We start from the raw sequence: 13208 nt of genomic DNA, 5'->3' as shown, positions 1-13208 counted from the left end.
TCTGGGATACGGATACATAATAAAGTAACTAGTACTGATTATGTGCTATTAAGTTACAAATTGCCATTTTTATGGGTTAAAAACAGTGGAATATTGTCAACTTCACAAGGTTCAACTTGTATGTACAAGCCATTGTGGCAGGACCTCATCAGACCTCCTGGCTCTGAAGATCGACCATTAACTTCCCATTTCAGAGATGAGGAAAAGGAAGTTCTGCGTCACTGGGCAACCTGCCCAAGACCACACAGAACAAGTCCGGCGGTCAGAGAGGCTGCCACGGCTCCTCACGCTCAGCACCCTCACACTTGTTGGTCTGAACCCATCCACGTCTCTCTCTGACCAGACTCTGCATCCCTGGAGCACAGGCCCTGTCGGCTCCATTCACTGCGAGATCCTCAGGCTGAGGACAGAGTAGGACCGCCTTAGAAAATCAAACCAAATTCACTCGACAGGGTACCACCCCCAACTGTAAAACAGGGTTACCAGGAGCAGCCAGACCACAAGAAGCTCAGCCCAGGGCAGGACGGAACAGCCACATGGCAGGTCTGGGGGAGGCTGGCTTGGGAGTCTGACTTGTGCCATCCCAGACACGGAGCTACCTGCGAGGCCATGTGTGTTGCCCAAATGCCACCCTACTCCCAGCAAAGATGCCAGGAGCACAACTCATTGGACCACCACGTCGCTGCAGGGCCACTGGGAGATGCGGCTTCCGCCTCCGAGCCTGGAGGCCAGCCACCATCCGCATGGGGGGGACTCAGTCTCTCTAAACGTCTCCTCCAAAAGAACTCACTCTTGATGAAGGAACTGCCTGGTGAGACCTGGCCTAGCATCGAGACACCTACACCGTCTCTGGCACAAACACAGGGCCTGTTACTGCCCCTGAGGCCGTCACCAGGGGGAGAGAACGGCCAGGCCTGCCTTCCACAACACCCACTCGTATGGTGCCAACACATAAACACGCAACGTGGCACCAGGGCCAGGCTGCAGTTCCAATCCTGGCTTCCCATGAGGCGGCTGTGCCGGGCTGGGTGGGCACCTTTTCCTATGGGCCCCTGCGGCCCAGAGAGGATCCGCTCTTGAGTCTGCCTGCCTGTCTTAACTTCTGCACACAGAAGTCACGCACTGAGTCCCATCGACTGAGCACCTCGCAGCCGCCGCGCCTTCGCCTATGTTATCTCTTTCCATCTTCACCGGGACCCTCTAAGGTGAAAGTTAGGTCCACACAGGCTCATCCACCACTCCAACGTCAAAAAAAGCTCCAAAAGCCAAGTTTCTTCCTTCCTGGTTTGGCCTGACACGAAGCTATCTGTTGTCCAGACAGTCCTGGGTGGGTGTGATCAAACATCACAGTCCAAAATCCCACAGATCCTCAAATCGCAAAAATTCTGGATTCCAAAACACAGCTGGCCCCCCGCTTGTTTCCAGGACGAGGGAGGAGGCTCCAGAAGTAACTTCGTGCCCGGCAGAGGCTGGTCCAACTCTGCTGGGATCAGCCCCGACGCTCTCTAGGCCCCGGCGGACCCACCCACCCTGCGCCCAGTTTGCGCCAGGCGGGTCCGCGTCGGGGGTTCAAATCCCGCCCGGGGTCTGACCCAGCCCCGCCGGGGGGCTCGCGGGCGGCGGAGGCGCGGTGGGTCCACCGGAATCCCGACGGGGAGCGCGGGGCGCCTGGCGGCCCCAGCACTTAGCAAAGTTGGCAAACGCGCGGGAGGGGAGGCCTGCGCGCCGCGGGTCCGGGGCCAGGGCCGGGAACGGGAGTCGGACCCTGGAGCCGGGCCGCGCGCCCACCGGACCCCAGACCCCGGCCCCGCCCCGCGTCCCTCCCCTCCCCCACTCCGGCCCCCGCCCGCCCCGCACCGCCGCGCATGCGCACTGCAGCCCGCGATGTGGCAGCCGGGGGAGTGGGGGGGGCCGGGCCGGGGGCGGCCGCCGACGGAGCCCCGCGCCCCTCCGGCCCCGGAAAGGCCAGGCGCCCCGGCCGGCCTCACAGCTCCAGAGCGGGGCTCTCTGTCCCCGGGGCCCACTGCGAGGCCGAGCCACGGCGGCGGGGGGCGCGGACGCGCGGGGGCGGGGGGCCGGCTCCCCCGGCCCGCTCACTCACCTCCGCCATGGCCGTGTGTGCGCGGGAGGCGGCGGCCGCGCCGGGATCCCCGGATGCGGGGCCGCGCACTCATTGGCTGTGGAGCCTGGAGGGCGGGGTCGGGGCGGAGCCTGGAGGGGGCGGAGAGCGGGCCGGGCGCGTAGTAGGTGCGCGGGCGCGGGCGCGCAGCCGAGCGTAGCCGGCGGCTTGTGGCGAGCTTGCGATGTCTTCCAGGCCGTCTCTGCTGGACCCTGGCCTTGGCCTTGGCGGAGGAGGATGCATTCCATAAAAATACGAATTCCTGATAATCACACCTGCGTGGGGACCACGTGGTCCCGTGTGACCTCTCCAATCCCTTGGGTGCTCACTGTTAATACCCCGCGTTGCAGACTAGGAAACTGAGGCCCAGGGCGACTGGCCACCCAGAGTGTCAGTGATAGAGCCAGAATTGGCGTCCGGCCGGCGTGGTTCTGGAACTTTCTGCACTTTTGCACCCGTGATGAGCAAACTAGCGCGCGGAGGAACCAATTGGGGAGCTTGGGAACATGCAGCCGCCGGAGAGCCCAAGGCGGGAGGCAGGGAGGTGGGCTTGACCCCAGGGCCATTTGGCTCTGCAGCCCGTCGTTGTTTCGCAGACTGAGCATTTCTGGAACACGTGCACGTTCTGATCCTGTGCTAGGCTGGGGGGTGGGGGGGATTGATGGAGACAGCCCTAACGCCTGTCTTCAGGGCGTTTAGAGGGGAGGATGGGAAGGCAAGGACTCGCCACACTTTAAATTTGAGACACGTAACTGCCGTGAATCTTCGGGGCGCACGATGTAGAGAGAGGATAGGAAGCAGGGCGGGAAGAGGCAGGGGCCAGGTGGGAGATGTGGGGCCTGGACCAGAGAGACCTGGGAAAGTGGACCCCACAAGACTCGCTGATGGAGCGAAGCTGGACAGAGTGAAGGATGGCCTCCGGATGTGTGGCTTGCACAAATGAGTGGAGGGCGGTTCCTACTGAGACCAGGAAGAAGGGATCTGGGGACCAGGAAGAAGGGAATTGGGGACCAGGAAGAAAGGAATGAGTCTCATTCATGTTTCCCAGTGATCGGCCAGTGAATGATGAGAAGTTGACGTGCACCACCCTTGATGCCTGATACACAAGCATTACTCAGTCCTCTCAGAATTCACCAACCAAGAGACAGAAGAACCACTCTGGAGGGTTCTACCCTCACTCCTTTTTTTGATTTACATCATTCAGATTGAGGGTTCTGGCCCTCGTGTTCAAGAGTCCTCACCGATTTGTGCAACAGTTGGTTCCTTTATTTTTCATTTATTATTATTAATTCAGTCATTCTGTGAACTAAACACGTATCTTATGCAGTCCTCAACTGGGTGCTGCGTAGCCAGAGGTCCTGTGAAGCAGGGAAAGGCATGAACAGACACGAGTGAGGTGCTGTGCTGAGGGGCCGAAGACGAGGGCTTGCGTCCGCCTGGCACAACCAGAGAAGACTCCCAGGAGAGGGCTTGGCAAGAACCATCACATAGATGTCAAATGAGGACTTGGGTGAAGAGAAGGGTATTGTGGTCTGGTATGGTGACTCATACCCGTAGTCCTAACACTTGGGGAGGCAGAGGTTCCCACCTCTGGATCAAGGATCACTTGAGTTTGAGACCAGCCTGGGCAATATGGTGAAACCCTGTCTCTACTAAAAATACAAAAATTATCCGTGCGTGGTGCGAGTGCCCATAATCCTAGCTACTCTGTGGAGGCTAAGGCAGGAAAATCACTTGAACCCGGGAGGCAGAGGTTGCAGTGAGCTAAGATCATTGCACTCCAGCCTGGGAAACAGAGTGAGACACTTTTTTAATTTTTATTTTTATTTTATTTTTTTTGAGATGGAGTCTCGCTCTGTTGCCCAGGCTGGAGTGCAGTGGCACAATCTCGGCTCACTGCAAGCTCTGCCTCCCGGGTTCACGCCATTCTCCTGCCTCAGCCTCCGGAGTAGCTGGGACTACAGGCGCCCACCACCACACTCGGCTAATTTGTTTGTATTTTTAGTAGAGTCGGGGTTTCACCATGTTAGCCAGGGTGGTTTCGATCTCCTGACCTCGTGATCCACCCGCCTTGGCCTCCCAAAGTGCTGGGATTACAGGCGTGAGCCACTGCGCCTGGCCTCAGAATGAGACACTGTTTTAAAAAAAAAAAACTTTAAAAATTAGGGGGCACGATGGTAACGCGCCTGTAGTCCCAGCTACTCCGGAGGCCAAGGTGGGAGGATCTCTTGAGCCCAGGAGGTCGAGGCTGCAGTGAGCAGTGATTGTGCCACTGCATCCCAGCCTGGGCAACAGAGTGAGCCCTATCTCAAAAAAAAAAAAATAGTGAAGGATATTTTAAGTTCTGAAAGTCTGTGTCCGTAGACTGTTAGTCGCAGTGGAGAAATGAGGCCACTTGTTGGGCGGGTGATAAAACTCAGCATCCAGCATCCCTGGTGAAGGGCAGATGCACACCATGTGCACCTGGGTGTGGTGTCCAGAGCAGGACATGGCATCACTGAATCCGGCCAGGTATACACAACCCGTATCTACATACGAAGAAATTTCAGACAAACCCAAATAAGGAACACTCTGTTAAACGAGAGGGACTGTATTCTTCAAAAATGTTAATGCCACAGCCGGGCATGGTGGCGGGTGCCTATAATCCTAGCTACTCAGGAGGCTGAGGCAGGAGAATCGCTTGAACCCAGGAGGTTGCAGTGAGCTGAGATCACACCACTACACTCCAGCCTGGGTGACAAGAGCAAAACTCCATCTCAAACAAAACAGGTCGGGTGCGGTGGCCTGTAATCCCAGCACTTTGGGAGGCTGAAGCAGGCAGATCACGAGGTCAGGAGTTCAAGACCAGTCTGACTAGCATGGTGAAACCTCATCTCTACTAAAATAATACAAAAATTAGCCTGGTGTGTTGGTGCACACCTGTAGTCCCAATTACTCAGGAGGCTCAGGCAAGAGAATCGCTTGAACCCGGGAGGCGGAGGTTACAGTGAGCTGAGATCATGCCACTACACTCCAGCCTGGGCGACAGAGCAAGACTCTGTCTCAAAAACAACAATGACAGGCCGGGCGCGGTGGCTCAAGCCTGTAATCCCAGCACTTTGGGAGGCGGAGACGGGTGGATCACGAGGTCAGGAGATCGAGACCATCCTGGCTAACACGGTGAAACCCCGTCTCTACTAAATATTACAAAAAAAAACTAGCCGGGCGAGGTGGCGGGTGCCTGTAGTCCCAGCTACTCGGGAGGCTGAGGCAGGAGAATGGCGTGAACCCGGGAGGCGGAGCTTGCAGTGAGCCGAGATCTGGCCACTGCACTCCAGCCTGGGCGACAGAGCAAGACTCCGTCTCAAAAAAAAAAAAACAAAACAAAACAACAACAATGACAACAACAAAAATCCACAAAAACAACAAAAATGTTAATGCTAGAAAAAATAAACCTGTGAAAATCTTTTTTTTTTTTTTTTTTTGAGATGGCGTCTCACTCTGTCACCCAAGCTGGAGTGCAGTGGCACAATCTCGGCTCATTGCAAGCTCTGCCTTCCGGGTTCATGCCATTCTCCTGCCTCAGCCTCCCAAGTAGCTGGGATTATAGGTGTGCGCCACCACACCTGGCTAATTTTTGTATTTTTAGTAGAGATGGGGTTTCACCATGTTGGCCAGGATGGTCTCGATCTCCTGACCTCATGATCCACCCGCCTCAGCCTCCCAAAGTGCTGGGATTACAGGTGTGAGCCACCGTGCCCGGCCTGTGTAAATCTTTTAGTAATGTCAAGTAACTGATCCTAGATGGATCCAGCAGTGGAGGGGAAAATGCTACAAAGGACATTATCAAGTCAGCTGATGAAGCTGGAGTTCAGATGTAGATTAAAAGATTGCATCAATGTTGAGTTTACTGAAATCAGCAACTGTCCTGTGCTTTCCATAAGATGATCCTCTTATTTGAAAATTCACACTGAAGCCTATAGGGGAAAAGTGCCATGTTATATGCAACTTGCTCTAAAATGGTTCAGAAAACCACCCCGTCTCTACTAAAAAAAATACACAAAACTAGCTGGGCGAGGTGGCGGGCACCTGTAGTCCCAGCTACTCGGGAGGCTGAAGCAGAATGGCGTAAACCCAGGAAGCGGAGCTTGCAGTGAGCTGAGATGGCGCCACTGCACTCCAGCCTGGGCGACGGAGCGAGACTCCATCTCAAAAAAAAAAAAAAGTAAACCATTTCATTTTATTTCTACAAAATGCACAGAAAAATGATGAGGTGAACAAGGCAGCGGAGTGTGGGAATGGGTGTGGAGGGTTTTTGTTTTTGTTTCTGTTTCTGTTTTTTTGCGAGACAGACTCTCGCTCTGTCGCCCAGGCTGGAGTGCAGTGGTGCGAGCTCAGTTCACTGCCACCTCCGCCTCCCAAGTTCAAGTGATTATCCTGCCTCAGCCTCCTGAATAGCTGCGATTACAGATGCGCGCCACCACGCCCAGCTTACATGTGTATTTTTAGTGGAGACTGGGTTTTACCATGTTGGCCAGGCTGGTCTCAAACTCCTGACCTCAAGGGATCCGCCCGCCTCAGCCTCCCAAAGTGCTGGGATTACAGATGTGAGCCACCGTGCCCGGCCAGTACAGAGGGTTTCGACTATACTCATTCTTGCAATTATTCCATGAGCATAAAATGAAGTAAAACTCAGAAAATAAAGAGCAGTGAATCTTGAGCAGAGACCTTCAGAGGAGAGGCTGGAGAGGGTGCCCCTGGCCATGGCACAGTGGTCTGAGCGGACGCCTCATGTTGGAGGAGATACGCCTGCATGTGCCTCCACTCAAGCCTCCCTGTTTCTTCTCTGCCTGGTTTTCATGGTCAGTGGGCAGCTGCCACGTTTGACAGAGGCGTGGTGTCCCGGGATGAGGGTCCAGGTCACCACATCGCTAGGCCTCCTGGAGCGGACGGAGAATGTGTGGTGGAGCTGAGGGTGATGAATCCATTGCAGCCCCGAGGCAGCAGGGGGCGCTGTAGTTCACCCAAGCAATGCTTTCCTTTCAAATTTTCCCCAGAAAAACAGGCCTCACAGGATCCTGGAGGAGTGGTGAGTAATGTAGTGGATGCTGGGGTGCACCATGAAACCCTCCCCTACACAAGCACTCATCTCCCCCTCTGCTCAGGGTCAAGTGTCCCTCTGAGGAGCTGCCCACATCAGCGACTGGTTGGTACAGATCTATACTCAGGCACCTGTGACCAAGTGGGCTCAACCATGAGGCTGCAGAGCTCCTGCAGGATTAGAGGAGGTTTGGTCATCTCAGCTCGCTCCTCCCTCCCTCCAGCCCTGCTTCCTTCACTCTCTGACAGGTTTTGACCCCAAAGGTAACCCCCACAATATTCCTGCACATAATCTGTGTCTCAAAGCCTATTTCCTGGAGACCTAACCTGTGCCACAAAACATGAGTCACGTTTTGAAAGGTTTGAAAAAACAAAGAAGGCCGGGTGCGGTGGCTCACGCCTGTAATCCCAGCACTTTGGAAGGCTGAGGCGGGCGGATCACAAGGTCAAGAGATCGAGACCAGCCTGGCCAACAGGACGAAAATCCATCTCTACTAAAAATACAAAAATTAGCCGGGCGTGGTGGCAGATGCCTGTAGTCCCAGCTACTCGGAAGGCTGAGGCAGGAGAATCGCTTGAACCCGGGAGGCAGAGGTTACAGTGAGCCAAGATCACGCCATTGCATTCCAGCCTGGACGACAGAGCAAGACATCATCTCAAAAAAAAAAAAAAAGCATCTTAGTCTATTTATGCTGCTATAATAAAGCACCACGGATGAGGTAGTTTATACATATATTTTAAAAACACATTTATTTATCACAGGTCTGGAGGCTGGAAAGCCTTGATCAAGGCACCGGCATTTTTGTGTCTGGTGAGAGCCTGGTCTTTGCTCCCAAGATGGTGCCTTCATACAGCATTTTCCAAAGGGAGGAACGCCGAACCCTCACATGGCAGAAGGGATGGGCAGAGAGTGCTCCCTTTGACCTTGAGCCCTTTTTTTCTTTTTTCTTTCTTTCTTTTTTTTTTTTTTTTGAAACGGAGTTTTGCCTTTGTCACCCAGGCTGTGCAGTGGCGCGATCTCGGCTCACTGCAACCTCCACTTCCCAGGTTCAAGCAATTCTCCTGCCTCAGCCTCCCAAGTAGCTGGGGTTACAGGCGTGCACCACCACACCAGGCTAGTTTTTATATTTTTAGTAGAGACGGGGTTTCACCGTGTTGGCCAGGCTGGTCTCGAACTCCTGACCTCAAGTGATCCACCCTCGCCTCGGCCTCCCAAAGTGCTGAGATTACAGGCATGAGTCACTGCCTGGCCGACCTTGAGCCCTTTTATAAGGGTGCTAATCTATTCCTGAGGGCAGAGCCCTGATGACTTAATCACCTGCCAAAGGTCCCACCTTTTAATACAATTGCACTGGGGGTTAAGTTTCAACATGAATTTTGGAGGGACACAGTCATTCAAACCATAGCAAGAAGCAAAACAAATTGAAGATGTAATGTAATGAGAGAGAAGATGTCTATAAAAGAAAATGAATAGAAAAAAAAAAAATAGGGTCAGGTGTAGTAGCTCATACCTGTAATCCCAGCACTTTGGGAGACCGAGGTGGGGGATCGCTTGAGCCTAGGAATTCAAGACCAGCCTGGGCAACATAATGAGACCCAATCTCTACCGAAAAACAACAACAAGAAGAATAACAAATATATACACACACACATATACACACACACAAATATATACATACACACAAATATACACACACAAAAATATATATATACACACAAATATATATACACATACATATACACACACACAAATATATATACGCACATATATACACACACATACACACACATAGATACACACACAAATATATACACCCACAAATACATATATACACACACACATATATACACACATATATACACACACGTGTACATATATATTAAAAAAGAAAAGGAGAAAATATAAAACAAAAGAAAACAAAACAAAATAGAAAGTGTAAGAAATATGATGAAAAACAAAGATGAAGCATTTATCCTATCAAGAGACTTAAACAGGCTAAACTCAGAAAGGATCACAGGACAAATCTCAACCTCTCGAGCACACGTAGGGGTAAACCTGAGACACAGTGAGTCAGTGTTCCCGTCCACTAGGCATGGGTGCCTCACTGCCAGCATGCTGGTGGGCGATCTGGTCCCCAGATCCAACTTCAGAATCTGCTTTCTCAAATTCCTTTTGCAGGTCAGAGTCTCCGGGAAGTGAATGCTGAGATAGAGATTTGTATGCAGGAAATTCCGACAGGAGGCCCTCAGGATGGGCACCTGTGGGGAGGTGAAGGCGGCAGGGCAGAGAGAAGGGTCTGCAGCACAGGTGCCATGGAGGCTTCGGCTGTGGAGCTGGGCTGGCCCCTCAGAGCTGTCTCCTACGGGGGCACGGGACAAAGGCTTTGTACTCGTGCAGTGACCAGTCACTGGGGAGGGAGAGAAGGTGACCATAGGGACCAGTTGTCTTCAGGCAAGGACGGTTCCCAGAGGTATCGTCTTCCAGAGGCTGGAGGACGGGGGCTGAGTTCTGGGGCTGATCTTCTGGCTGGTGTGCCACAGCTCCGCTACATCTCGTTCTGAGAATTTAAATGGCTTGTATTTTTATTCTAGTGATCACCTTTGTTATTTATTTATTTATTTATTTATTTATTTATTTATTTATTTATTTATTTATTTTTGAGACCGAGTCTCGCTCTGTCGTCCAGGCTGAAGTGAGTGGCGCCATCTTGGCTCACTGCAAGCTCCTCCTGCCGGGTTCAAGTGATTCTCCTGCCTCAGCCTCCCGAGTAGCTGGGACCACAGGCGCCCGCCACCTCGCCCAGCTAGTTTTTTTGTATTTTCAGTAGAGACGGGGTTTCACCGTGTTAGCCAGGATGGTCTCGATCTCCTGACCTCCTGATCTGCCCGTCTCGGCCTCCCAAAGTGCTGGGATTACAGGCTTCAGCCACCGCGCCCGGCCGTGATCACCTTTATAATTATAATTTCATATAATCTACTTAATTCCATTCCTTCAGACCAACACTATCACGAATGTGATACAATTTAAAATTTTCTACTAACCCCATTAAAAAGGTAAAAAGACACAAGTAAAATTAATTGTAATGTTATTTAATACAAATATCTATATTCTTTCCCACATGCAATCAATATAAAATTATTGAGATATTTACACTCTGTTTTCCACACTGTTTCCAATCTCTGGTGTGTGTTTTACACTTATAGGACATTGCAATTCAATTAGCCACATTTTACTTGCCCGAAAACCACATGTGACTGCAAGACTGCACAGTGCAGAATACTTCTGCTTTGCCCTATTCCCTCTCTCCTAAATTACAGAATCCTACTTAATTACATTGATTCTCTTTCTGTTTAACATTATGCACTTAAATATACTTACATTTCTATTACTGGAATAATCCATTTAAAATAATTTTTTTGATGAGAGAATGTGTACACCTGTACCACTTCCTATTCTCTCTGCCCCCCTCACTTTTGGTTAACCATACCCTTTCTAGTTTAAAGATTTATAACATCTACATTTGTAGCCATTCTTCTTGGATTTGATTTAATGCCAATCCTCAAGCCAGATGGACTCAGTGCTCAGCATCAGTTCTCTTGCTGTGGCTTCTCCATTTTCTCTCAGTTGGCTGAAAGTCGTTCTTAAATAGTTTCTTCAGGAAGTTCCTTCAATTCTTGCATGCTCTAAGACATTGGTCTGATGTTTTTATTTTATTTATTTATTTATTTTGAGACGGAGTCTCACTCTGTCACCCAGGCTGGAGTGCAGTGGCGCAATCTCGGCTCACTGCAACTTCAGCTCACTGCAACCTCTTCCTTCTGGGTTCAAGCAATTCTCCTGCCTCAGTCTCCCGAGTAGCTGGGATTACAGGCGCCCGCCACCACACCTGGCTAATTTTTGTATTTTTAGTAGAGATGGGGTTTCACCATGTTGGCCAGGCTGGTCTCAAACTCCTGACCTCAGGTAATCCGCCCACCTCGGCTTCCCAAAGTGCTGGGATTACAGGCGTGAGCCACCATGCTTGGCTGATGTCTTTATTTTTTTAATGACAGTTTGGCTGGGTATAAAATTATTTCTCCAGATCATCTTACTTCAAAATTAAGTCCTCCGGAACTTTGTAGACATTTTTCTATTGACTTCTAGCAATGAATGTTGCTGAAATAAAGTCTGGGCTTTTCCCTTTTAAGTGACTTGGTCTTAGTATCTTGATGCGCTCAGGTGTAAGCCATTTAGTGTCATTTTTCTTGGGACATGGTGAGTTATTCCAACCTACAGATGAAAATCTTCTTGTATTTCTGGGAAGTTTTCTTAAATTATAAATTTAGATATTTGCTGTATTCCATTATTTTCTATCTCTTCTTTGAGAATATCATTTTTGTATATGTAGCATGGCCTTTTTCTAGTTTCCAAATCTTCTCTCTGACCCTTTATGATGATCTGTTGTTTTCATGTATTGTGTTAGCTTTTGTCAATCCTGTCTTCCATGTCCTTTTACTATTATGTCTTCTGCAATGTCTGTTCTCCTTAAGGCAATTTAGACTTCATTGTAACTAATTTAGACTTTCATTTTTTTTCCCTAAATTCTGCAACCTCATGTTAATCTCCTTCTGTTTCCTTTCCGTATCTTCTATGAACTCCTGTATTCCTGCTTTATGATAATTTATTTAAATATTTGGTGATTTTTTTTTTTTTTTTTTTTTTTTTTGAGACGGAGTCTTGCTCTGTCGCCCGGGCTGGAGTGCAGTGGCCGGATCTCAGCTCACTGCAAGCTCCGCCTCCCGGGTTTACGCCATTCTCCTGCCTCAGCCTCCCGAGTAGCGGGGACTACAGGCGCCCACCACCTCGCCCGGCTAGTTTTTTGTGTGTGTGTTTTTTCAGTAGAGATGGGGTTTCACTGTGTTAGCCAGGATGGTCTCGATCTCCTGACCTCGTGATCCGCCCGTCTCGGCCTCCCAAAGTGCGATTTTTTTTTTTTGAGATAGAGTCTCACTCTGTCACCCAGGCTGGAGTGCAATGGTGCAATCTTGGCTCACTGCAACCTCCACCTCTTGGGTTCAAGTGATTCTCCTGCCTCAGCCTCCCAAGTGGCTGGGATTACAGGGCACCCGCCAACTCGCCCAGCTAATTTCTGTATTTTTAGTAGAGAAATTTTCACCATGTTGACCAGGCTGGTCTTGAATTCCTAACCTCAACAAGTGATCTGCCCACTTTGGCCTCCCAAAGTGCTGGGATTACAGGCATGAGCCACTGCACCTGGCCTGTATTTGGTGATTTTTAAACAATACTTATTTTCTCTGTGACATCTCTATTTCAATCCTTTTTTTTTTTTTTTTTTTTGAGAGATGGAGTTTCACTCTTGTTGCCCAGGTTGGAGTGCAATGGCTCAATCTCGGCTCACTGCAACCTCTGCCTCCCAAGTTCAAGTGATTCTCCTGCCTCAGCCTCCCAAGTAGCTGGCATCACAGGCATGCACCACCACGCCTGGCTAGTTTTTTACTTTTGTAGAGACGGGGTTTCTCCATGTTGGTCAGGCTGATCTTGAACTCCTGACCTCAGGTGATCTGCTCACCTCAGCCTCCCAAAGTGTGGGGATTACAAGCGTGAGCCACTGCACCCAGCCTCAATCCCATCCTTTATTTTCTCATCTATGAATAAGGGTCATCTCCTTAAACCAGCCTTTATTTTATTTTATTATTTATTTATTTATTTATTTATTTATTTTGAGACAGAGTCTCGCTCTGTCGCCCAGGCTGGAGTGCAGTGGCATGATCTCGGCTCACTGCAAGCTCCGCCTCCCGGGCTCATGCCATTCTCCTGCCTCAGCCTCCCAAGTAGCTGGGATTACAGGCATGTGCCACCACACCTGGCTAATTTTTGTATTTTTAGTAGAGACGGGGTTTCACCATGTTGCCCAGACTGGTGTTGAACTCCTGATCTCAAGTGATCCACTCACCCCACCCTCCCAAAGAGATGGGATTACACGCATGAGCCACTGCGCCCAGCTCTTTA

The 13208-nt window shown here is 50.6% G+C and overlaps 1 protein-coding gene across 5 annotated transcripts in view; it reads right to left on the bottom strand.

Moving 5' to 3' along the window:
* The window catches only part of MIER2 (MIER family member 2), a 35613-nt gene extending 33411 nt beyond the window's left edge, over positions 1-2202 (bottom strand). For 2 of the 5 annotated variants that reach the window (XM_037994574.2, XM_037994575.2), the window contains exon 1: positions 2102-2202. In XM_037994574.2, coding sequence (XP_037850502.1) covers positions 2102-2110 — 9 coding nt within the window. In that variant the 5' untranslated portion in view covers positions 2111-2202. Of the gene's footprint in view, positions 1-1036; positions 1060-1123; positions 1780-2101 lie in introns of those variants that run through there. The other 3 variants (XM_037994580.2, XM_037994579.2, XM_037994578.2) reach the window with 3 other exon arrangements.
* Between the last annotated feature and the right edge of the window lie 11006 nt (positions 2203-13208).

Source organism: Chlorocebus sabaeus, chromosome 6 (genome assembly GCF_047675955.1).
Source record: "Chlorocebus sabaeus isolate Y175 chromosome 6, mChlSab1.0.hap1, whole genome shotgun sequence".
Taxonomy (NCBI): Eukaryota; Metazoa; Chordata; class Mammalia; order Primates; family Cercopithecidae; genus Chlorocebus; species Chlorocebus sabaeus.
This window is presented reverse-complemented; position numbering and strand designations above follow the sequence as displayed.